General features: G+C 47.8%; 1 protein-coding gene across 2 annotated transcripts in view; it reads left to right on the plus strand.

The window, feature by feature from the left end:
• LOC149453944 (C-X-C motif chemokine 16-like) overlaps nt 1-25486 on the plus strand; it is a 60975-nt gene that overhangs the window by 29694 nt on the left and 5795 nt on the right. For both annotated transcript variants that reach the window (XM_089688011.1, XM_089688012.1), the window contains exon 3: nt 15338-15479. In XM_089688011.1, coding sequence (XP_089544137.1) covers nt 15338-15479 — 142 coding nt within the window. The remainder of the gene's footprint in view (nt 1-15337; nt 15480-25486) is intronic.

A 25486-nucleotide genomic window follows, 5' to 3' on the forward strand; every position in this document is an offset into this window, starting at 1 on the left:
TGGACGGGGAATGTGTTAGGAATGTAAGGATGTCCCGTCGTTTGACGGAAATGAAAATTATCAACCTACAGAGGACTGAATTCAAAGACACCCCGAAAATCAAAGTGAAAAATGATGCAGCAGGCGAGTCCATTTTGCTGAAATTTCATTGCAGCAACTCAGAATGGTCCTCAGTAGTTTGTATGGCCCCCATGTGCTTGTATACATGCCTGACAACGTCGGCGGGGGTCCTAATGAGACCACGGATGGTGTCCTGGGGTATTTCCTCCCAGATCTGGACCAGGACATCAATGAGCTCCTGGACAGTCTGAGGTGACGTCGGATGGACCGAAACATGATATCCCAGACAGGGGAGGACTGACAACTCATGGGATCCCCGGGCAATAGGGGATCATGGGGCCCCTGTGTCCTTGCCCAAACTCAAAAAAGCCTACGAAAAAGGTACCAGGGGCATCTCATGGGGCCCCTTACTGACCCTGGGCCCTCGGGCAGTGCCCGAGCTTCCAAATGGTCAGTCCGCCCCTGATCCCAGAGGTGTTCTATTGGATTTAGGTCAGGCAACCATAGGGGGCCATTCAATGGTATCAGATCCTTCATCCTCCAGGAACTGCCTGCATACTCTCGCCACATGAGGCCGGGCATTATTGTGCACCAGGAGGAACCCAGGACCCCTGCACCAGGAGGAACCCAGGACCCCTGCACCAGGAGGAACCCAGGACCCACTGCACCAGGAGGAACCCAGGACCCACTGCACGAGGAGGAACCCAGGACCCAATGCACCAGGAGGAACCCAGGACCCCCTGCACCAGGAGGAACCCAGGGCCCCCTGCACCAGGAAGAACCCAGGACTCACTGCACCGGGAGGAACCCAGGACCCACTGCACCAGCGTAGGGTCTGACAATGGGTCCAAGGATTTCATCACGATACCTAATGGCAATTGGGGCAGCACAGTGGCTAAATAGTTAGCACTTCCGCCTGGCACTACTAGGATCGTTGGCTCGAGTCCCAGCCAAGGCACCACCTGGATGTTCTCCCTGTGCCTGCGTGGGTTTCCTCCCACACTCCAAAGACATGCTGGTAGGTTAATTGGATCCTGTCTCAATTGGCCCCAGTATGTGTATGTATGAATGTGAGTTAGGGACCTTAGATTGTACACCCCTTGAGGGTTAGGGACTGATGTGAATGTACAATGTATATGTAAAGTGCTGCGTAAATTGATGGAGCTATATAAGTACCTGAAATAAATAATCAGGGTGCCATTGTCTATCCTGTAGAGGTCTGTGCGTCCCTCCATGGTTACGCCTCCCCAGACCATCACTGACCCACCACCAAAACGGTCATGCTGAACAATGTAACAGGCAGTATAACGTTCTCCACGGCTTCTCCAGACCCTTTCATGTCTGTCACAGACGTGAGGAAGTAGTTAAAAACGCAGGTTCTGTTGCATTTTACTAGCATTTCACATTAGCGTTTTTCAGCATTTTCTAGCGTTTTTCAGAGTTTGCGGTTTTTAGCATTTTTTTTGGCAAACCTATACTACCATAAAAGTTTGAGGCTTAAAAACGCTCATAGACACTGGATAGCTATGATTTTTAGTGTTTTTTTCAGCTTTTATCAGCGTTTTGCAGCATTATAGCATTTGTACAGCTAAGAAAACTCCTCTTGCAATACAATACTAGTCCTGGTTTTTTTTCCAGCCAATAAACGCTGATTGCAGTCTAAGTGTGCATGGACACCTAGGATAACATGCTGGAGGGTTTACTGGCTGCAGAAAAAAAATGCCAGAAGCCAAAGACAGCCGCTGTAAAAACGTCCGGTGTGCATGAGGACTAAAAACTATCACTTTTTTATGTAGTTGTATATTTCTTGCTATTACCATGACCTACAAGCAAGGAACGACCCATAATAAATTCTCCTGATCCTGACAATCACAGGCTATCAAAGTGATCAGGTGACCAAGAATTGCGCTCCTAGTTCCTGATCATTAGTATGAGAAGCAGAGTTGTCAATCACAGCTCATTCTCTGTGCTGAGAGCTTGCCCAGGGATGCCCTGGATCAGCATCAGGGGCGGACTGACCATTTGGAAACTCGGGCACTGCCCAAGGGCCCGGGGTCAGTAGGGGGCCCCATGAGATGCCCCTGGTACCTTTTTCATAGGCTTTTTTGAGTTTGGGCAAGGACACAGGGGCCCCATGATCCCCTATTGCCCGGGGGCTCCATGAGTTGTCAGTCCACCCCTGACCAGCATCATCCGTTGTCATAGCCAAAGTGAATTCAATTCGACTGAATTCTGAACATTTGAATCAAATTTGAAAATGAATAAACGCAACAACTAAATGAATTCTGAAAAAATTTAACTAAACTAAATTAGTTAATGAAATCAAAATGAGGTAATGAAATGAGGTATATGGGGACTCTTATGTGATGGGGGGGACTCTGATGCGATGGGGGGGACTCTGATGCGATGGGGAGGACTCTGATGTGATGGGGAGGACTCTGATGCGATGGGGAGGCCTTTGATGTGATGGGGAGGACTCTGATGTGATGGGGAGGACTTTGATGTGATGGGGAGGACTCTGATGTGATGGGGAGGACTCTGATGTGATGGGGAGGCCTTTGATGTGATGGGGAGGACTCTGATGTGATGGGGAGGCCTTTGATGTGATGGGGAGGACTCTGATATGATGGGGAGGCCTATGATGTGATGAATAAATGCAACAACTAAACGAATTCCGAAAAAGAATTTAACCATTAGCCGCCCGGCCAATAGCCGTTTGGCGGCTTGAAAAGCGCTGCAGCTTTCCGGGTCCACGCCATTTGGCGTGCTCCCGCACATGCGCCGTTTGCGCTATTGCAGAGCGGCGCAGCAGCGGGATCTGTCACCGCCCGTGCACCTCGGACACGGCCGATGACAGATCCGAGTACCGGCTCCCGTTGCCGGTACCATGTGACCTGCCGCGACCAATCACAGCAGGTCACATGACAGTTGTATACAATGGATGGCTTCATTCATGATGCCATCCATTGTATACTAGTGCCTAGCTGTGAATGGTCACAGCTAATCACATGCACATGTCATGTGATTAGCTGTGACCAAATCACAGCTAAGCACAAAAAAAAAAAAAAAAAAAAAAAAGCTGAATGAATCGATTTCATTCAGCTAAATGCTTGCTTATAGCAAAGTAATTCTTTGCTATAAGCAAATTGTGTAAAAAAAAAAAAAAAAATACTGATCACTTCCCCAAAGTAGTACAATGTTACTATGGTAACATTGTACTATTTTGGTCATAGTAAAATATGAAAAAAAATCTTAAAAAAAATAAAAAAAAAATGTAATAAAAAATTAAATATAATAAAAAAATAAAAAAAAATTAAAAAAAAATATAATTTTTTTTTTTTTTCATACTGTCACCAGTCAGTGTCCCTGTTCACCGCCATGCCAGTTATATGATGACGCTGTACTGCACTGGTGACAGTATGTAAAAAAAAAAATAGTGAAAATAATATTTTTCATTTTTTCATTTTCGGAAAAATTATGACAAAAAAATACAACTTCAAAAAACTCGCCATGCCTCTTATGAAGTACGTCCGACTGTCTACTCAGCAAAAAGGGGTCATTTGGGGATATCTGTACTATTCTGACATTCTTGGACCTCAAGAAATTAGATTGGCTGTCAGTACTTCAGGATTGATCAATATTCAGATCTATACCATAGTTTGTGAACTCTATAACTTTCCTACAAACTAAATAATACATCCTAATTTGGGTTATTTTCACCAAAGACATGTAGCAGAATACATCTCGGCCTAAATTTATGAAGAACAATTATTTATTTGTAAACTTTTATAACAGAAACAAAGAAAAATGTGTTTTTTTTTCAAAATTTTTGGTCTTTTTTTGTTAATTTAGCAAAAAATAAAAACCCCAGCGGTGATTAAATACCACCAAAAGAAAGCTCTAGTTGTGTGAAGAAAATGATAAAATTTTAGTTTGGGTACAATGTTGTATGACTGCGCAATTGTCATTCAAAGTGTGAGAGCGCTGAAACCTGAAAAATGGCCTGGGCAGGAAGGTGTAAAATTGCACGGTATTGAAACGGTTAACTAAACTACATTAGTTAATTAACAAATTAAAATGAGGTAATGAAATGAGGTATATAGGGACTCTTATGTGATGGGGGGGACTCTGATGCAAAGGGGGGGGGGGACTCTGATGCAAAGGGGGGGGGGGACTTTGTGGTGAATAGGGGAACTCTAATATGAAGTTATTTCATTAAGGTGGTTGTGTCCATTGTCCCAGTACTATTTCCATTTTCAGGGCCGGGTTCACACCGCGCCTCGAGCTGGACCACATAGGAGTGCGCTGTGCGTTCCTGTGCCATTCATCTGCAGCCCTGTGCAGTGCGATTTCTAGCCCATTCAAGTAGCGCATTCATCACTTTTCGAAATGCATGGCAACCGCATGGCATGGTACTTTCTACCTTTGGTGCGGGCCCCATGCAGGCAAAACTCAATGTCTCAATGCCTTTGTTTGGGGTGCTGCCGACTATTAACTGACCCCCGCAGCAGATCGCAAGGGCATTGCGGTGCAGGAAGACGCCAGGACCGCGGCTCTCCTGCACCGCCTTCTAGTGTGTACGAGTCCGAAACGCGTCGCAACTGAAAAAAAAAGGCTGGTGTAAATGTCAGGACCCGATGTCACGCTGACAAGCAGGGATCACACTCTGTGTAGCTGGTCCTGCAGCACTGATTGATGGTCATTGTTTGTAAATAAAAAAAGATACAATGTAATTATTTGTAACTTTTCCAGAAACATAATTACAATGAATAGGATATATAACGGGATCACCTCCCTGTCTGGACCTTTAGCAGTTCCCATGGTGCCCTAGAGGGGCAAGAGACCCGGCTGAAACATCGGGAAGAAAGAGCAGAGTGCAGGGGGTGTCTGTTGCTTCCTGTGTGTGAAATCCCAGGTGTTCCTGCCAGTCCCTCTGCTTTCCCATTAAAAACTGACCACACTAAGCATGACACAGGGCGTGGGGCCCACGGGCAAAAGGGGATCATGGGGCCCCTGTGTCCTTGCCCAAACTCAAAAAAGCCTATGAAAAAGGTACCAGGAGCATCTCATGGGCCCCCCTACTGACCCCGGACCCTCAATAGGGGATCATGGGGCCCCTGTGTCCTTGCCCAAACTCAAAAAAGCCTATGAAAAAAAAAAAAAAGGAACCAGGGGCATCTCATGGGGCCCCCTACTGACCGAGTGCCCGAGTTTCCAAATGGTCAGTCCCCCCCTGAGCATGAGAGCCCATCATGGTCATGGCTGTGCTAAGATCTCCTGCTCTCCTCCAATGCTCAAACTTCTGACCAGACAACCCCCCCCCCCCCACAACCACCACCGCACAGCCATTCGCTGGGAAGGTCAGTGTGCTGCTGTTTCTCCTCCCCCAGCTCTTTGTTCTCAGCTGCCTAAGCAGCTTAGAGGATATGTGATCACTCATAAAACAGGGAAAAGGTATTTCTCATTTTTTTTCTATCTATACACAAATGTTTTTCCTCTCATTTCTATTTTAAAGTGAATGGATCGTTTTACAAGGTGAGGGTTTACTTTAATGATTTTATCACCTCCTCTCTCACTTGTTTTGGTAGATCAAGATTTTTTTCATCAGCCTGACACAGAGAATGTAAATACCCGCACAGTGACAGATGGAACATATAAGTATTTTACATGTTTGTCAGCTCACTTTGTTTGCGGTTAGTAAAAGTAAAAGGAAGCGAAACAAGAGAAGGGCCACCTTGCAGAGTTCATACGTACAGAAGTCCCTGGCCTGCCTCTGTCCTCACGTACGGAAGTCCCTGTCCTGCCCCTGTCCTCACGTACGGAAGTCCCTGGCCTGCCCCTGTCCTTATGTACGGAAGTCCCTGTCCTGCCCCTGTCCTCACGTACAGAAGTCCCTGGCCTGCCCATGTCCTCACGTACAGAAGTCCCTGGCCTGCCCCTGTCCTCACGTACAGAAGTCCCTGGCCTGCCCCTGTCCTCACGTACAGAAGTCCTTGGCCTGCCCCTGTCCTCACGTACAGAAGTCCCTGGCCTGCCCCTGTCCTCACGTACAGAAGTCCCTGGCCTGCTCCTGTCCTTTTCCTAGAACACTGTCCCTGCTGCTGAGTGTTATTTACTTCCTACCCCTGCTCTGTGCGTTATTTACTCCTGACCCCTGCACTGTGCGTTATTTACTCCTGACCCCTGCACTGTGCGTTATTTACTCCTGACCCCTGCTCTGTGCGTTATTTACTCCTGACCCCTGCCCTGTGCGTTATTTACTCCTGACCCCTGCTTTGTGCGTTATTTACTCTGACCCCTGCTCTGTGCGTTATTTAGTCCTGACCCCAGCACTGTGCGTTATTTACTCCTGACCCCTGCACTGTGCGTTATTTACTCCTGACCCCTGCTCTGTGCGTTATTTACTCCTGACCCCTGCACTGTGCGTTATTTACTCCTGACCCCAGCACTGTGCGTTATTTACTCCTGACCCCAGCACTGTGCGTTATTTACTCCTGACCCCAGCACTGTGTGTTATTTACTCCTGACCCCTGCACTGTGCGTTATTTACTCCTGACCCCTGCTCTGTGCTTTATTTACTCCTGACCCCTGCTCTGTGCTTTATTTACTCCTGACCCCTGCACTGTGCGTTATTTACTCCTGACCCTTGCTGTCATGTGCCTGGTAGAGCTGACGAGAGAGCTTCATTTGTACCTCCTGTCCATTACCTCCTGGAATTTTAGACAGGGCATAGCAGGAGGAGGAGTAGCACGGGTGCCTGTGGAAGGCCCTGGCATAGTGGATGATCAGACTACAGTCAGGATGCTGCAAACATTTAGTCTGGATTTTGTGTAGAATGGTGCCTCATAGGCAGGGGCGGACTGACAACTCATGGGGCCCCCAGGCAATAGGGGATCATGGGGCCCCTGTGTCCTTGCCTAAATTCAAAAAAGCCTATGAAAAAGGTACCAGGGGCATCTTATGGGGCCCCCTACTGACCCCGGGCCCTCGGGCAGTGCCCAAGTTTCCAAATGGTCAGTCCGCCCCTGCTCATAGGTGGAGCACAGAAATTGCAGATGCAGGAAGCAAAGCCATAGTCAAGACGGGCCAGAGTCAGCAACAAGCAGGTAGCAGAGGTACTAAATCCGCAGACAGGAGCAGGGTGATAAGCCAGGCCGGGGTCAATATCAGACGGGGAACAGAAGTACAAAAACAGCAGCAGAAGATGGAGTCAGAAGACAAGCCAAGGTCAGCAACAGGATCAGGATATAGCTGAGTCAAGAGGCAAGCCGGGCCAAAGACAGGATAACAGGATACAGCACTAGTCACGGGTCACAGCAGCTAACATCCACTCAGCAATTCTCCTTAGTTCTTCTCTGCTTTAAGAAGGCCTCTGGGCAGAAAAAGCCAGTACTGGGCATACATGCCAATGCGCATGCACATTAGGAAACACACGCAGATGCTAGCACAGCTTTGATACGATGCACTGAACCACAAGCTGCACTAGGTGCACTGACTGCTTTCAGCTCACCCGAGGCATGGTGTCTAAGGCCTCATGTACACGGGACACTTCTGAACGATGGAAACTGACTGCTGGAAAACATAGGTTAAAAAACGTCTGTTTAGCCATGTTTGCATAATGCGTTTATGCGCGTTTGCATTTAGAAGCATTTTTTAAGATAAGCACAGGAGAACCTCCCAAATGCCCAGAATGCACTGAAAAGTGCTAAATTATTAACTATTTCAGACTGTTTCAGAGAAATACAGAGAGTAGAAGCAGAGACAGCAGTATGTGTTGAGATTAGCTTAGGTGTGAGTTGCTCATTAACATTTCTTTTGTTTCCAAGGGTGGGAAAGGTGGCTGGTGGAGGGAGTCATTAAGGCCACCTGGCAGGGGGTCTTCATGAGGAATTTGAGGTGTTAATGGTCATTAACATATCTTTTGTTTCCAAGGGTGGGAGAGGTCTGAGGTGTGAATTGGTCATTACAATGTGTGACAAGCTTGGTAGGAACATCCTGTGTTCAGTGTTTTGTTCATCTGAGTACCTTGAAAATGCTTTGCATGCATTTTTCATGATGAAAAAAGGCTCTGGCCAGCATTGGGAACTGGAAGAGTTACAAAAAATAAACGCGATTTGCCGCGTTTACAAGCGTTTAGCGTTTGAAACACTGATAAAATCGACTGCTGAATGCAAGTTTTCTGCGTTCAAAAAAACGACTGTAAACCCAAATGCCTGTAAACGAAGATGTGTACATGGACACATAGGATAACGTTAGGGAGAGTTCAGGGGCTGCTGAAAAAAAAAACAAAAAAAAAACGCAGAACAGCTCCTAAACGTGAGTTTATCAGCTGCAGTGTACATGAGCCCTGAGTGGCAGTTGACCTTCAACAGAGTTCCTGATGATGGAGATGGGCCTGAAACCCTATTGGTCCCAGTTTTCTTTGCTGCAAACTGGCACTAGGTCCCTGCTCTTAGGATCGTCCTCCCCCTTCCAAATGGAGGGTGACTGGAAAAGAAAGGCTATGGTTGCAAGACTGTTCATACATCTGCAGATAAGAGAGTACCCAGGTCAAACAGTCTTTGGCAGGCAGTGGGGTAGTCAGGTCCAGGCAGAGGTCGAGGAATGCAGCAGGTGAGAGAGTAGTCACAGTCAAGGTAGGTGGCAGTCAAGTGAGTAGTCAGGTCCTGGCACGAGTTGAGGCAGGCAAGAGGATAGTCAGGTCAAGGAAGGGGTCTAAGCCAATGGCAGGTGAGAGAGTAATCAGGTCCAGGCAGGGGTCGAGGTAGGCAAAAGAAAGACACATAACAGACAAGTACAGTATTATAGCTTGTTTGCACTGAAATAGATGACAATAAGACACCACACCAGCCAATTCAAAGGCCAGAGCTTAAATAACACATCTGTCAGAGGACACGATCAGCATCATTTCAGGGAACTCTAGAAGTCTTGGAGGTAGTGTAGGTCCCAAGAATCTTGGAAAGCCCAGCAGGGAACCTGTGAATACTGAAGGTCCTGGGAATCTTGGAAGACTCGTCAGGAATCCTAGGATTATTAGTGGTCCTAGGAATTCTGGCAGCCTTGTCAGTGTTCCTAGGAATACTGGAGGTCTTGGGAATCCTGGAAGACCCATCGGGGATCCTAGCAATACTGGAGGTCCTGGGAATCCTGGAAAACCCTTCAAGAATCCTGTGAATCATGGAGGTTCTGGGAATCCTGGAAAATCCAGCAGTAATTATATGAGTACTGAAGTTCATAGGAATCCTGGAAGGCCCAGCAGGGAACCTGTGAATACTGTAGGTTCTGGGAATCTTGGAAGACTCGTCAGGAATCCTAGGATTATTAGTGGTCCTAGGAATTCTGGCAGCCTTGTCAGGGTTCCTAGGAATACTGGAGGTCTTGGGAATCCTGGAAGACCCATCGGGGATCCTAGCAATACTGGAGGTCCTGGGAATCCTGGAAAACCCTTCAAGAATCCTGTGAATCATGGAGGTTCTGGGAATCCTGGAAAATCCAGCAGTAATTATATGAGTACTAAAGTTCATAGGAATCCTGGAAGGCCCAGCAGGAATCCTGTGAGTACTAAAGGTCAATGGAATCCTTGAAAACCCAGCAAGGATCCTGTTAGTACTGAAGGTTCTAAGAATCCTGGCAATCCTGGAAGACCCATAAAGGATCCTAGGAATACTGGAGGTCCTGGAAATACTGGAAGACCCTTCAAGGATCTTGTGAATAATGGAGATTCTGGGAATCCTGGAAAATCGAGCAGTAATTCTATGTGTACTGAAGGTCATAGAAATTCTGGAAGGCCCAGCAGTGATCCTGTGAGTTCTGAAGGTTCTAAGAATCCTAGAAATCCTGGAAAACCCAGCAGGGATCCTGATAGTACTGTAGCAGTACATTTGAATCTTCAAAGCCCCTGGTTTGAGGGATGCCCCAGTGTCATGGATCAAACACACACCCACAGCTACTAGCTAACCGAGACATGATCCGTGACTGGGGTAAAGAAGGAATGAGGGGGACTTTGAGCATATAAGACTGGTCGTGATACCCTTTCACAGCTGCACTACCTCTGGCCACCACTAAAGGGAGACTCCACTCCAATCCAGCTGGCTGACCACCTACAGGCAGATACGAATCTTACATACAATCTGGTGCACTCTAAGGGTTGGGGAGCAGTCTAGCAATTGGCACACCCTTCTAGGATTCTTCCAGCTATCCTACAAGCTAGAACCCTGGTGTTAATCACTCTTCCACTGTCCACACACCCCCACACCAGACACACCACAACCGGTAGCTTGCCACCACCCAATAGTTTGTCCGCAGACTGGTCTGCTGGGCCACCGCACACACACAGATCTCCTTCTGGCAGATCTGCTACTTTTACAATCTGCATGCAATCTGCCAACACGCAGTGCAATTGCATACAGATTGGCAATGAACTTAGACCAAGCACATAGACACTACAATACAACAATCTCTCCGGAGATATGAGCCCGAGCTGAAGTAAACAGAAGTCGCTTATTAATTTTATGATTTAATATCCCGAAAGTGGGCAGTGCATAAAATATGTAGAAAGAAAAAAAGAGTTACAGAAAATGACAAAAAGACACACAATTGGCTATTCACTATAAAATAAAAAGGGAATAAAAACATAAATAAAACTTTTACCAAGATTTATCCTGCGACTGGAGCAAGTCAAAGAAAGTCCGCAATTTGCCAGTCAAATGGAACCGGCTCCGTACGAATCACCCCGTCCATATCTCTGGATCCTCAATTTATTGAAATATGGATGTGGGCTGGACTTTAGCCTTTGGCCAATCAACCCTGGGGGGTGTTCTTGTACCAGCCCACAGGATATTCTGTGTTCTAAAGTCCCCAATCTCAATTGGACCAGGAACGGTTCGGATCACCGGGTCAGGGATAACATTTCCGACACCAGTGCATCAGTCCAATCGCGACAGTACCAACCACTGTTCAGCTGGCACATTCAAGCATCATATATTATATATGTGCGTTTCTTGGGGATTCTACAGAGGCTACAAATACACTTTTACATGTAGATGGATCCTAAAATGTGTCCAATCAGAAGGAAGTATTTCCATCTCTCCACAACTAATATTTTAGCTTTTATGAGAGATAAAATAGATTCCTCGAATCTGTGGATATAAATCAGAGCTGGCAGACATTTCGGAGCCCTGTCCTGGTCCCCTGCAGTTTCTTGAAGCCGAAATGACTAGGATTCTTCTTTTGGATTCAAGAAGGTGGCAAGCTCTGGCTACATAGGTGACAACGTTTTATTGGCATCTAGGTGTCACCTCCAGCCTAGAAGCTGCTCTGTCCTTTCAGATGCTAATTGGTGAACATATGTCTCTGACCGAATACTGAACACTTATCTGTAATAACACGGAACTAAACCAGATCTACGGTTACATATTTCTACTGATCACATCCCAACTCTTGAGAAAATGGTTCTACTCTTACATTTATGTTACACCCAGTTTTCTTGATAACAACCTTATCTCCTAGATTGTAAACTCCAAGGATCAGGGCCCTCCTATCCCTCTTGTATTGAACTGTATTATCTCTCGTTATATTGTAAAGCGCTGAGCAAACTGTTGGCGCTATATAAATCCTGTATAATAATAATATATAAATCCTGTATAATAATAATATAAATCCTGTATAATAATAATAATATAAATCCTGTATAATAATAATAATTATCATTGTGCCTTTCCTCAATCTGATGGACCTAATGATAATCTGGATCCAGTGCCCCATTTCTGTTTTTTTTTTAAAACAGACGTTTCGTCTGGAGCTCCACTTTAAAAATAAAGAAAGTGCTTGTCTCAAGGGTATGATCTTATTCTCTCCTAGAAATCCCCTTGAAGGTAAATATTTCTTGTGCATGAAAGCTGAAATTCTCCACATTCCATTTCTTGTACTCTATACTGGGAGCAGTAACAAACCTTTGTTATCTCAGAGACAGTTTCACAGAGAAACTGCTGACTCCACACAGATATACAAAAAACACTTATAGCTATAGTTTATCACGTAGTCATTAAAAATGCAACATTACCTGTATTTTTACCACCCCGACTAGTAAAATGGGACTTTTTGCTAATGTTATTTAGAGGAAACAAATCATAGGACTGGAAATAATCCAAGATAAGGTGTTGACCTCATTAGCCATGCATGTGGCAGTAGTCAGCATAGCTCATGGAGTTGTCTTAGAAGAAATTGTTATTTTTGGCCATCCATTCTTCTTTTACACATCTGATGATTACCCTACTTCCTGCTTCCCAGCATTCTGGGTCACCTCCCTGCTCATTAAAAGGAGCGGATGATGATTCAATGAGCAGACTGGAGGTGGAGGGTTGACACGGAAAGCTGAATTGCTGTGCCAGGATGATGAATTCTGTAGTCTTGCCATTGGTATGGTTATGCAGTGTAGAACATGAGTGGATACCACAAAACTGGCATAATCCCATAATGTTCAGTTCATGGTCTCAATAGCAGCCCTGCACAGGTCTGTACTCACCGACAAATATACCCCAAGAAGATACAAGCGCTACACTCAAATATCCTCCACTCAGTCACATCACCAACCTGATCTCCTCCATTAGGTCAGCCATTCTCAACCAGAGTTCCTTCAGAGGTTCCTAGGGGAACTGTGACTGATTGACCTTCCATCTGATAGCACCTGCATAGTACTGGGTCCAACACCATTTGGCAGATCCAAGGGCATGTTACTGCCGACCTTTCTTTTAGTTGCCTGTAATAGTGACTAAACAATTTAATGTTCTTATTGTCGAGTGGATTGCTTTTGAGAAGACATATATGATCAGAAGATCTGAAAGATCGCTCAATGTGACATACGATTAGCAATTATACTGATGTATCTACTTTTCTACATCAAAAAATTTCAGATGAAATTGATGGGGTTTGCTGTAAATTAGCAATCGCCTCCAGGATTTCTCCTGAGTTTCTCCCATCCTATGGAACTCACCTACCCCAATCTCTCTGGCTATCTCCTAATCTATCCACCTTTAGACAATCCCTGAAAACAATTCTCTTTAAAAGAAGTCTATCCTGCTTCTACCTAGTAAACCGCCATTTATTTCCTCCATCAGGTCATCCCCCCCACAGCTATTACCTTTTGTATCACTTAACCCTTCCTCCTAGATTGGAAGCTCTAACAAGCCCTCTGTATCCTCTTGTACCAAATTGTATTGTAACTGGAATGTCTGCCTTAATTTTGTAAAGCGCTGCGCAAACTGTTGGTACTATATAAATCCTGTAAGCTCCCAGGATCAGGCCCTCCTATCCCTCTTGTATTGAACTGCATTGTTGCTGTATTGTCTCCTGTTATATTGTAAAGCGCTGAGCAAACTGTTGGCGCTATATAAATCCTGTATGTAAAGCGCTGCGTAAATTGATAGCGCTATATAAGTACCTGAAATAAATAAATAATAATATAATGATAATAATAATAATAATAAATTGATCGATGACACAGCATGTATCTTTTAGTTTATTCATATATTTGATCATATTGTCCAATCCTGTGAATTGATTGATCAGATTGTTACATGTATGACCATCATAAGAGGGGTATTCTTCGAACTGACCATCAATGTAGAGGACTTTCCTAGCACTGCACCAATGTATGGGCAGTATACTTCCCACTGACCACCGAAGTAAGGGGCATTCTTCCCACTGACCAGCAATGTAAGGAGCATTCTTCCCACTCATCACCAATATAAGGGTCGTTCTTCCCACTGACCAGCAATGTAAGGAGCATCCTTCCCACTGACCACCAATGTTAGGAGCATCCTTCCCACTGACCACCAATGTTAGGAGCATCCTTCCCACTGACCACCAATGTTAGGAGCATCCTTCCCACTGACCACCAATGTAACGGACATTCTTCCCACTGACCTCCAATGTAAGGAGCATTCTTCCCACCGACCACCAATGTAAGGAGCATTCTTTGCACTGACCACCAATGTTAGGAGCATCCTTCCCACTGACCACCAATGTAAGGAGTATTCTTCCCACTGACCACCAATGTAAGGACCATCCTTCCCACTGACCAGCAATGTAAGGAGCATTCTTCCCACTGACCACTAGTGTAAGGAGGTTCTTCCTACTGACCACCAATGAAAGGAGCATTCTTTGCACTGACCAGACCACTAGTGTAAGGAGGTTCTTCTTCCTACTGACCACCAATGAAAGGAGCATTCTTTGCACTGACCACTAGTGTAAGGAGGTTCTTCTTCCTACTGACCACCAATGTAAGGAGTATTCTTCGCACTGACCACTAGTGTAAGGCGGTTCTTCTTCCTACTGACTACCAATGAAAGGAGCATTCTTCGCACTGACCACTAGTGTAAGGCGGTTCTTCTTCCTACTGACTACCAATGAAAGGAGCATTCTTCGCACTGACCACTAGTGTAAGGCGGTTCTTCTTCCTACTGACTACCAATGAAAGGAGCATTCTTCCCACTGACCACTAGTGTAAGACGGTTCTTCTTGCTACTGACTACCAATGGAAGGAGCATTCTTCGCACTGACCAGCAATGTAAGGAGCATTCTTCCCACTGACCATCAGTGTAAGGAGGTTCTTCTTCCTACTGACCACCAATGAAAGGAGGATATTTTTCATACTGACTACCACTGCATGCAGGGTATTATTCTCACTGACCACCAATGTAAAGGTCATTCTGCCTACTAACCCTGACAAATTTTTTTTTTAGCAGGAGGTTCGCTGAGACCTGAAAATTATTTCACAGGTTCCTCTGCGATAATAGGTTGAGTGCGGTGTATGTATCCTTTTGGAGTATTTCACAAAAGTGTTTGTAAAAAAAAAAAAAAAAAAAAAAGCAACATCTTTGGCAGATAAAACAGTAAAAATAGAGTTATGTCCAGCATGTGTTTTTGGAGTTCCACTTTAGGGGCTCCTATAAACCTGCCTTCAACGCGTTTCGGTGCAATGTAACGCATTGCTGTGTGTTGGAGAAAAATGCAGACATATGCCATTTATATTCAACCTACCTGTATGGTTACACTGATTCTTTGTTGCTCAATGAAGATCAAGGCGCACAGTGGACATGGTATGTCTAAAATTAAATTGTTAATGTAGGTGTTTCTTCTTTTTTTTTCTTCTTCTGCTCCTTTTCAGGATGAGCCATCTTGGTTTAGGCACCATTCAGGCTCATGAAAGGTCCACTTTAAGATTCAGTGAACTGTTGATAGATGAGTCATTCATGAAGCTTCTCTGATCTCTCCTCAGGTGTTTCCCAGCAGGGTGCACAACTTGTGCAGTGCAGCGATTGCAAAAATTTTGCGACTCAGGAAATTCCTGCGATGATGCAATTTGTGATAAGCAAAAACGTGAAAACATATCGCGAATGTTCACGAACAACGTATATAAGGTAAAGACCTTGGGGGGGGGAATTAACAAAGCTAGAAATGGCGAAGGAAACTGACACAAGTGATATGTGCCACATTAAGGTAGTCAGCAAGACCCAAGAGCAGTTTGCCATCTGTTACAGTAATATACCTAGCCAAGAAACAAACACATTCAGGAGCATTATTCTCCTGTTTCCCTGCTGCACTGTAATGGTTCGTTCCACCAATCCTTACATCTCTAGGACACAGTAGTGATGTAGTGGTCAGCAGACTGAACCACTCAGTGCAGTGGGGAACCAGGAGATCGGCATTCCCAGACAAGTCAGTTTATGAAGAGTCATCAGTCGTGCTTTATATTAGCACTGATCACTAGGGTCACTAGAGATGTCAGTGGCAGTTAGTGAGTTCCCACCCAGTGGCAGTTAGTGTCAGAATGCCATCCATACTACCTATCACAGTCCCACTATAAGTTGCTCTATAAGAAGAAAAAATATTTCAATATCTATAGTTTATAGACACTATTAATTTCATGCAAACCAATTCATATACACTTATTAGGATTTTTTTTTACCTGCAGCAGAATACATTTTGGCCTAAATATTTGAAGAAATTTCATTTTTTTTATTGAATATGTTCTATAGCAAAAAGTAAAAAATATTGTTTTGATTTGGGGATTTTTCTGACTTTTTTCATTTACAGTACAAGAAGTGGAAAACTCAATGATGATCAAATTTAATTTGTTTACAGTGTTGTATGACTGCGTAATTGTCAGTCAAAGCGAAGCTCCACCCAAAAGGGGAAGTTCCGCTTTAAGGACTGCTCCCCACTTCGCATTAAGGATTGGCACCTTTGGGGAGCGGGGGGGGGGGGAAACCCACGTCTGGTCTGATTGCCTAGGCGATTGGAAGCAGAAGTTTTCCTCCCTCTCTGTAGTCTATTGGCACACGTGACAGGTCCCAGAAGACTACAGGACCATTCACAAAGTGCAGTTCTACTCACGCATGCGCAGTGGGTACCCGGCTGTGAAGCCGCAAGCAGTCACAGCCAGGTGCCCACACTAAAGATGCCGGCCTCCTGGAATACAGGACGGCTGGTGACACGGGCTGCGGGGAACACACCACGGGACCGAGGGACAGGTAAGTGGCTATTTTTAAAAAGTCAGCAGCTACAGTTTTTGTAGCTGCTGACTTTTATTTTTTGATAGGTTGAGTGGAACTCCGCTTTAAAGTAGAGCAGCGCAGTATAGCAAAAAATGGCCCCGTCTTGAAGGGGGGTAAATCTTCTGGAGGGCAAGTGGTTATAGTGGAAAGCCTGGGAAACTTCTGTGACTAAGCATGGCATTCCTAGCACTCATATGTACTGTGCAGACTTCAGGGATTGTGATAATCTAAACGGGGCCGGCTGAGGGGTAAATATCTCAGGGTAGACTGGGGCCACCTAAAAAAAAAAATCTAAATGTCATTCTAAATTTAAAGAATAGAATGTTGATGTAAGTCAAAATTGTGGCTTTCCATCTGTTGCACAGTTTCACTAATATCCTGACATGGAGTCCAAAAGGCTTAACGTAGAGCTATTGGCAAAACTTTTTTTTTTTAAATTTTGGAGCAAGGGAGGAGATTTCCCTTCACTTCCTGTCCCATAGCCAAACAGGAAGTGAAAGGAAATCCTTGCAAATTAAGGAAATCCTTTGAGGACCCCCAGATTACAAAAACTAGTGTCCCTATTGGAAGATTTCCCCTCTATTACTTTTCTGGGGACAACCCAAAATTTAGGATTTTCTTTTACTTCCAATGATCATGGTAAAAAAAGACAAATAGAGAGGGTGAATCTCCTTAATGGGGATGACTTTAGGAACAGTCCACCGCACAAGACTGCTAGACCGCCGAGGAAGGGGGGTGGTGTAAGAGCAGAAGGGTCTTGTGCTGGGAGGATAAGCGGCTCCCTATCCTCTAGACCAGGGGTCTCCAAACTTTTTTTTACAAAGAATTTTATTATAGAATAGATAGGAGCAGCGAATCAGTCAAAAACAGATACATTGACCAACAGGAATAAAACATACAAGGTATTCGATTGATATTACAAAATACGTATTGATGGAGAGACATAGAAATAAACAGCATACTTAAGTGCCGAGTACAGAAAGAGGGAAAAAAAAAGGGGGGAGAAAACAATAAGTTGCAAAAATGGGAAACGTTTATAGACCAATGAGAATATCAACTCTAAGAAAAAATTGGCACTATATTAGCATATAGAAAGCGGAGATGATATGAGATGGAACCTCTCTGAATAAAAATGGGAATTCCACACGCAAGGCTCCCGATGGAGTCCAGCATAAGGATATAGTATTGCTGGTGCGGCACTCAAAGCAATAATCACAATCAGTACACATAGCATGAAAACAGACTGGACAAAAGGAAAGAGAGGAACGAAGAGGAAGGAGACGTAAACGAAAACAAAAAGGGCTCCAGGGGGATCGCAGCAGAAAAAAAAAAAGAAAAAGAAACTGATATGTAAATTTTATATCGACAAAAGGGACTGGTCGAATCTCAATGGTTGGGCTATATCAAGCCAGGGACGCCATGTCTGCAGGAATTTTGTGTGGGTGTCTAACAGTATAGCCGTCAATTTTTCATTGACCATTATGTAGTTCATCCGGCTTTTGACAGCTTCGAAGCTGAGAAGGGGAGTCTTCCAAGCCCTCGCGATCGTCAGCTCAGTAGCCATAAATAGGTGTGATGCCAGCTGCCGTTCGGGACGAAGTAGGCCTATTAATGGTTTAAATAAAAGTGCTTCATACGGGTTGCGCTTAATGTCTGCGTGAAACATAGTGTGGAGGAGGGCATAAACTCTGTGTCAGGGACCATCGCGACGCATGGGTCTACACATGCGTAGGTGTCTGTCAAGACATGCAGGCAGCAGGGCACTAGGACCCAGGCGCACCCGTCGTCTATGACAGTACTGGGCAGGCACTAGGACCTAGGCTGCACCTGTCAGGTGCAGATCGGGCTACTTAAACCAGCCCTGCACAGACACTTGTTGCCGAATGGTCTTTGCGTATCCTGTTGCCTGTGTTGTGAGTACTCTGATCTGGATTGTCTGACCTTGTTGCCTTCTCCTGTCCTGACCCCTTGGCTTGCCTGACTCTGCTCCTGGATGCTCCCTTATAGATCTGATCTTCTGGTATTGACCCTGCGTGTGACCCGACTATCCCTTGCCCACCGTCTTGTACCGCACCGAACCGCTAGTTACCGACACAGCCTGTTTGACTCTGATCTTGCTCATCCATCCCTCAGGGATCCCCGGGCTCCCTCACATCAGACTCTTAACCCACAGGAGCCTCTGGCAGACTCCTCTACCTCTGGTAGAGATACCCGGTAGCTGCGACCTGGTCCCGGAACGCTCCAAGTCCATCCCCACCATCAGGGGCCCTGGTGAACAAGTGTTCCGGTACTTAGACTCTGCACTCTGGGGAGGCTCTATCAGGGGACTGATAGAGGTGCTGTCAGGTGGTCCGTTACACTCTGATCCACAATCTTCAAACCTTAGGACAAGTCCACCAAATATGGACCATAGTACCCATTTGTTGACAGCCCCGAAAACAAGTTGGGGAATATGTAGGGATAAAACGAGCCAGACGAGCAGGCATGTAATACCATCTATAAAGAACCTTATAAGCATTTTCTAGTATAATAACATTCCTAGAGCATTTAGATAACGCTTGGGTCATGGTCCGCCAATCCTGTTGATCCAGAGTGCTCCCGAGTTCCGACTGCCAACGCTGATGATAAGAATGGACCAGAGTTCTAGAAGAAGTAATAGGAGAATAGACCAGAGAAATTAAGCCCGGAGCATGGGGTCTATGTCTACATTGATTTTCAAAGGGTGACAACCTGTAGGGTCCCTAGTGTGTCTGTATTAATGTATTGATAAAGTGGCGGATTTGAAGATAGCCATAATGTTCCCGCAATGGGATATCATGAGAGGAGCGCAGAGTTTCAAAGGTGAGTATTCGAGTGGGAGATAGCACCGAATGTACATCAAGGAAGCCATGTGCTTGCAACCAAGCAAACTGTCCAGGGTTATCACGACCCGGGGGGGAATAATGGGTTATTTAGCAAACGTAGTAACGGTAGGTGGGCAGAGATGAGACCAATATTTAATAGAATACCAAAGACAGAGCGTTAGCGTCAGCGTCAGACTAAGGGATGAAGGTCGATGAGTAGAGGGAAGCCACTGCAAAGAAGAGAGTGGAATCGGGTGGGAATCCATCAGGTCTACAGTAGCCCACAAGGGAAAGTGGTGAGATGCATGGAGATGGGCTGTCAGGAATGGACTGGCCAGCAATGGTGGGACTCACCTGCCTTTTGATCTGCAGTACCAGGGCTGGCCAGCGGGTGCTCCCAGCAATCAGAGACTCAACCTTTCAGCCAGCTAACACCTGGAACTGATGATGCTGGGGTATTTAAGGGATGGCCAGACCCACAGACTCTGCCTTGGTGTTGTGTTTGTCCTGGGCCCTGTATCTGTCCTGCATCCTGTTTCTGTCCCTCTGCCTGACCCTCTGTACTACGCTGCTTGTTACCTGTTTTGATCCCTGGCTTGTGACCCTGACCATCCCTCTGCCTGACCTCTGTACTACGCTGATTGCTACCTGCTGAACCTGGCCTGTGACCCCGACCATTCTCTGCTTGCTCCCCCTGTACCTACCTGCCCAATTGATATTGACCCGGCCTGCCTGACGACGCTTGCTTGTATGTACTGTTATCTGTGGGTGATTGGTTGGGTTTGTTTGCACTGTATTATGTTTAGTATTGCACTGCGTTTATGTTTGTATGGTTAGTGTTAATAAATTGTATTGTTTATAACATATCTGAAGTCTGCGTTTCCCTGCATCAGTCACACACCTCTGGTCATACCTGGGAGCCCTGACATTACACCAAGGCCAATCCTGACCAGAAGTGGCTGCACAGGGAAGCCATCTTGGCTTGTTGATGGGAAGGATGGATCTTGATGAGGTTGAATATTTATATCTGCTAGTGTTTGATGACAGGGAGTATGCTTATCAAACTCTGTAGGAGTATACCCGGGATGAATTGCTAGAATGTATACGGCTCGCTCATGTTCTAGTAGATCAGGGCACAGAGTTCTCTGAGGTGCAGCCATTGATTGAGGTTTGTGCTGAGTTGGTTTCATCTGGTACCCCCGAATGCAGGGATGAATTTTTGCCACCATTTAGTGCAGACCAGGTAGAGTCCCTGGTGTGGTTATTAGAGGATGATGTGGGTTACTTTCTGGAGCGTTATTCCACATGTTCACCACAGACACTAAGAGATTGTATAAACGCAGTGCAGTCATTGACCAGACAGGCTTTGTGTAAGCTCAGCTTTGTTCAACCCATACTGCAGACATGGACAGATTTGTTGCACCCAGCCTCAGTCAGCTTACAAAGACCCAGTCCTGCTTCTAATCTATTTCCTCAAAACTCTATTCCTGCATTCCCAACAGCTCCTCCTGCCCTGCTATCTACCGCATGTCAGTACCCTGTTCCCACTCGCTGCACCTATCCTGCCTTTAACCCTGTAAAAGAGCCCTCTGTAGCAACTGCTCCCTCTCCTGTTCCATCCTCCAGTTCTTCTCTGTCTCCAGCTGCTCCATTCGTTTGCAGACCTGCGTTTACTTGCAGTGCTCCAGTAGTTAAAACCAGAAAAAGCGAAAATTCTTTCCAACCAATACCATCCTGCCAGTATCCAAACCGGTGAGCCTGCCTTCCGTGGTTCAGCCTGAAGCCTCTACTCAGCCTGAAGCCTCTACTCAGCCTGAAGCCTCTACTCAGCCTGAAGCCTCTACTCAGCCTGAAGCCTCTACTCAGCCTGATGCCTCTACTCAGCCTGATGCCTCTCTTCAGCCTGATGCCGGTACGCAGCCTGATGCCTCTCTTCAGCCTGATGCCTGTATGCAGCCTGATGCCTCTCTTCAGCCTGATGCCTCTACTCGGCCTGATGCCTCTACTCGGCCTGAAGCCTCTACTCGGCCTGATGCCTCTACTCGGCCTGAAGCCTCTACTCGGCCTGAAGCCTCTACTCGGCCTGATGCCTCTACTCGGCCTGATGCCTCTACTCGGCCTGATGCCTCTACTCGGCCTGAAGCCTCTACTCGGCCTGAAGCCTCTACTCAGCCGGATGCCGGCATTCAGCCTGATACCTCTACCCAGCACGATGAACTGATCCAGCCTGACGATCCTATTAGGCCAGTTGACTCGATGCCCGCTGTTGATCCAGATGATCCGGTACCTGATCCGGTGCCCGCTGTCAAGCCAAATGACCTGATGCCTGGTGACCCAGTGCCCGCTGTCATACCTGGTGACCCGATGCCCGCTGTCGAGCCAGACAATCCGGTACCTGATGACCCGGTGCTCACTGTCGTGCCTGTTGACTCGGAGCCCACTGCCTTGCCAGATGACGCGGTGCCCGCTGTCGAACCAAATGACCTGATGCCTGGTGACCCGATGCCCGCTGTCCAGTCAGACGATCCAATGTCTGACCCAGTGCCCGCGGTCATACCAGTTGACTCGGAGCCCACTGCCTTGCCAGATGACGCGGTGCCCGCTGTCGAGCCAAATGACCTGATGCCTGGTGACCCAGTGCCCGCTGTCCAGTCAGACGATCCAATGTCTGACCCAGTGCCCGCGGTCATACCAGTTGACTCAGAGCCCACTGCCTTGCCAGATGACGCGGTGCCCGCTGTCGAGCCAAATGACCTGATGCCTGGTGACCCGATGCCCGCTGTCCAGCCAGACGATCCAATGTCTGACCCAGTGCCAGCGGTCATCCCAGTTGACTCGGAGTCCACGGTTGTGCCTGGTGACTCGGTGCCCGCCGCCCCGCCTGGGGGCCTGAGACCTGTCGTTCCGCCTGGGGGTCCGGCGCCCGCCGCTCCGCCTGGGGGCACGATGCCTGTCGCCCCGCCTGGGGGCACGATGCCTGTCGCCCCGCCTGGGGGCACGATGCCTGCCGCCCCGCCTGGGGGCCCGGCACCCGCCGCCCCTCCTGGGGGCCCGGTGCCCGCCGCTCCGCCCGGGGGCCCGGCGCCTGCCGCTCCGCCCGGGGGCCCGATGCATGGCGCCCCGCCCGGGAACCCGGTGCCTGCTGCCCCGCCCGGGGGCCCGGTGCCTGTCGCCCCGCCCGGGGGCCCGATGCCTGTCGCCCCGCTCGGGGGCCCGATGCCTGACGCCCCGCCCGGGGGCCCGGTGCCTGCTGCTCCGCCCGGGGGCCCGGTGCCTGCTGCTCCGCCCGGGGCCCGATGCACGTCGCCCCGCCCGGGGGCCCGATGCCTGTCGCCCCGCCCGGGGGCCCGATGCCTGTCGCCCCGCCCGGGGGCCCGATGCCTGTCGCCCCGCCCGGGGGCCCGATGCCTGTCGCCCCGCCCGGGGGCCCGGTGCCTGCTGCTCCGCCCGGGGGCCCGGTGCCTGCTGCCCCGCCTGGGGGCCCGGTCGCCCCGCCCGGGGGCCTGGTGCCTGCTGCTCCGCCCGGGGGCCCGGTGCCTGCTGCTCCGCCCAGGGGCCCGGTGCCTGCTGCTCTGCTCGGGGCCCGATGCATGTCGCCCCGCCCGGGGGCCCGGTGCCTGCTGCTCCGCCCGGGGGCCCGGTGCCTGCTGCTCCGCCCGGGGGCCCGGTGCCTGCTGCTTCGCCTGGTAATCCGATGTGCCTCTGCCCGGAGTCCTGCCCGATGTGCCTCTGCCCGGAGTCCTGCCCGATGTGCCTCTGCCGGGAGTCCTGCCCGATGTGCCTCTGCCCGATGTGCCTCTGCCCGGTGTGCCTCTGCTCTATGTGCCTCTGCCCGGTGTGCCTCTGCTCGATGTGCCTCTGCCCGGAGTCCAGCCCGATGTGCCTCTGCCCGGAGTCCAGCCCGGTGTGCCTCTGCCCGGAGTCCAGCCCGGTGTGCCTCTGCCCAGAGTCCAGCCCGGTGTGCCTCTGCCCGGAGTCCAGCCCGGTGTGCCTCTGCCCGGAGTCCAGCCCGGTGTGCCGCTGCCCGGAGTCCTGCCCGGTGTGCCAGTCTTTGATATCCCGCCAGTTACCAGACCCGGGCGGTGGAACATTTTGCCCAGCTAGGACTGTTTGGAGCGTCCTGAGGCTGCTCCTTGAGGGGGGGGTACTGTCAGGAATGGACTGGCCAGCAATGGTGGGACTCACCTGCCTTTTGATCTGCAGTACCAGGGCTGGCCAGCGGGTGCTCCCAGCAATCAGAGACTCAACCTTTCAGCCAGCTAACACCTGGAACTGATGATGCTGGGGTATTTAAGGGATGGCCAGACCCACAGACTCTGCCTTGGTGTTGTGTTTGTCCTGGGCCCTGTATCTGTCCTGCATCCTGTTTCTGTCCCTCTGCCTGACCCTCTGTACTACGCTGCTTGTTACCTGTTTTGATCCCTGGCTTGTGACCCTGACCATCCCTCTGCCTGACCTCTGTACTACGCTGATTGCTACCTGCTGAACCTGGCCTGTGACCCCGACCATTCTCTGCTTGCTCCCCCTGTACCTACCTGCCCAATTGATATTGACCCGGCCTGCCTGACGACGCTTGCTTGTATGTACTGTTATCTGTGGGTGATTGGTTGGGTTTGGTTGCACTGTATTATGTTTAGTATTGCACTGCGTTTATGTTTGTATGGTTAGTGTTAATAAATTGTATTGTTTATCACATATCTGAAGTCTGCGTTTCCCTGCATCAGTCACACACCTCTGGTCATACCTGGGAGCCCTGACATGGGCTAAGGGGGCAATATTGGCCGCCAGATAGTAAGACTGAAGATTTGGGACAGATAACCCACCTGCGGTCTTACAAGCAAATAAGATTTGTTTACTAATTCTGGGTCGAGAAGAACCCTAAATGAAAGATAGGAGTTTTCGCTGATGAATACGCAATATATGTAAGGGAACAGAGACAAGTAAAACTCGAAACACATACAATAATTTGGGAAGATAAGTCATACGGATCGCATTGATTCTACCAAACCACGAAAGCGGATAGTGAGACCAGTTCATTAAAGACGGCGGGGAAATTAGCCCGGTAAAGTCCTTCATAAGTCGGGGTGAGCTTGATTCCTAAATACGACAAGGCCGAGAGCCATTGAAAAGGAAACAAATGTTTCAGAGTAGCCAAAAGTGATGGTGAGAGGGTAATTGACATAGCCCTAGATTTGGCAGGGTTGACATTGAGGCCTGAACCGCAAGTAAATTTGTCAAAGTGACTCCTGGGTTTGTGACCGACAACAATATGTCGTCAGCAAACATAGATAACTTATGCTGAGAACCAGCTACGTCTATTCCCTTAATATCAGGGTGCATACGAATAGCTTCTGCCAAAGGTTCCAAAACCAAGATAAATAGTATGGGAGAAAGTGGGCATCCTTGTCTAGTTCCCCTGCCAATCGGGAGCGTTGAGGACTCAAAACCATAATATTTGAGTTTTGCTTGAGGGAACGTATATAATGAAGAGATCCAACGTAAAAACGAGGGACCAAATCCAAAAAGGTGAAGGACCGACATGAGATAAGGCCAGGACAAAGTGTCAAAGGCCTTGTTGATATCTAGAGATAGGAGCATCATATCAAGTTTGCGAACATGAGCCAAATGTTGTAACTGTAAAATGCGTCTGATGGCATCTCCGGCTTGTCTGTGGGGGACAAAACCCACCTGGTCCTTTTTTATCAGACGAGAAAGGAAAGAATTCAAACGAGTGGCTAAGATCTTGGTGAGGATTTTCATGTCAATGTTAATAAGAGAAATTGGCCTATAGTTTGCCCAAGAGGAATGGTCTCGATCCGGTTTTGGGATCATAACCACATTAGCAGTCAAAGAGTCAGGGGAAAAGTTTGAACCTCCCTTCACCGCATTGAACATAGCAGCAAGGTGAGGGGCAAGCACATCAGCCAATTTCTTGTAATATAAAGCCGTATAACCATCTGGACCTGGGCGTTTGCCCGTCTTCAGATCCGCAATGCATTGCAGAACTTCCGATAATTGGATATCACG

Source organism: Staurois parvus, unplaced genomic scaffold, assembly GCF_062004578.1.
Source record: "Staurois parvus isolate SC_StPar_1 unplaced genomic scaffold, SC_StPar_1.0 ptg000444l, whole genome shotgun sequence".
In the NCBI taxonomy this organism is placed as follows: Eukaryota; Metazoa; Chordata; class Amphibia; order Anura; family Ranidae; genus Staurois; species Staurois parvus.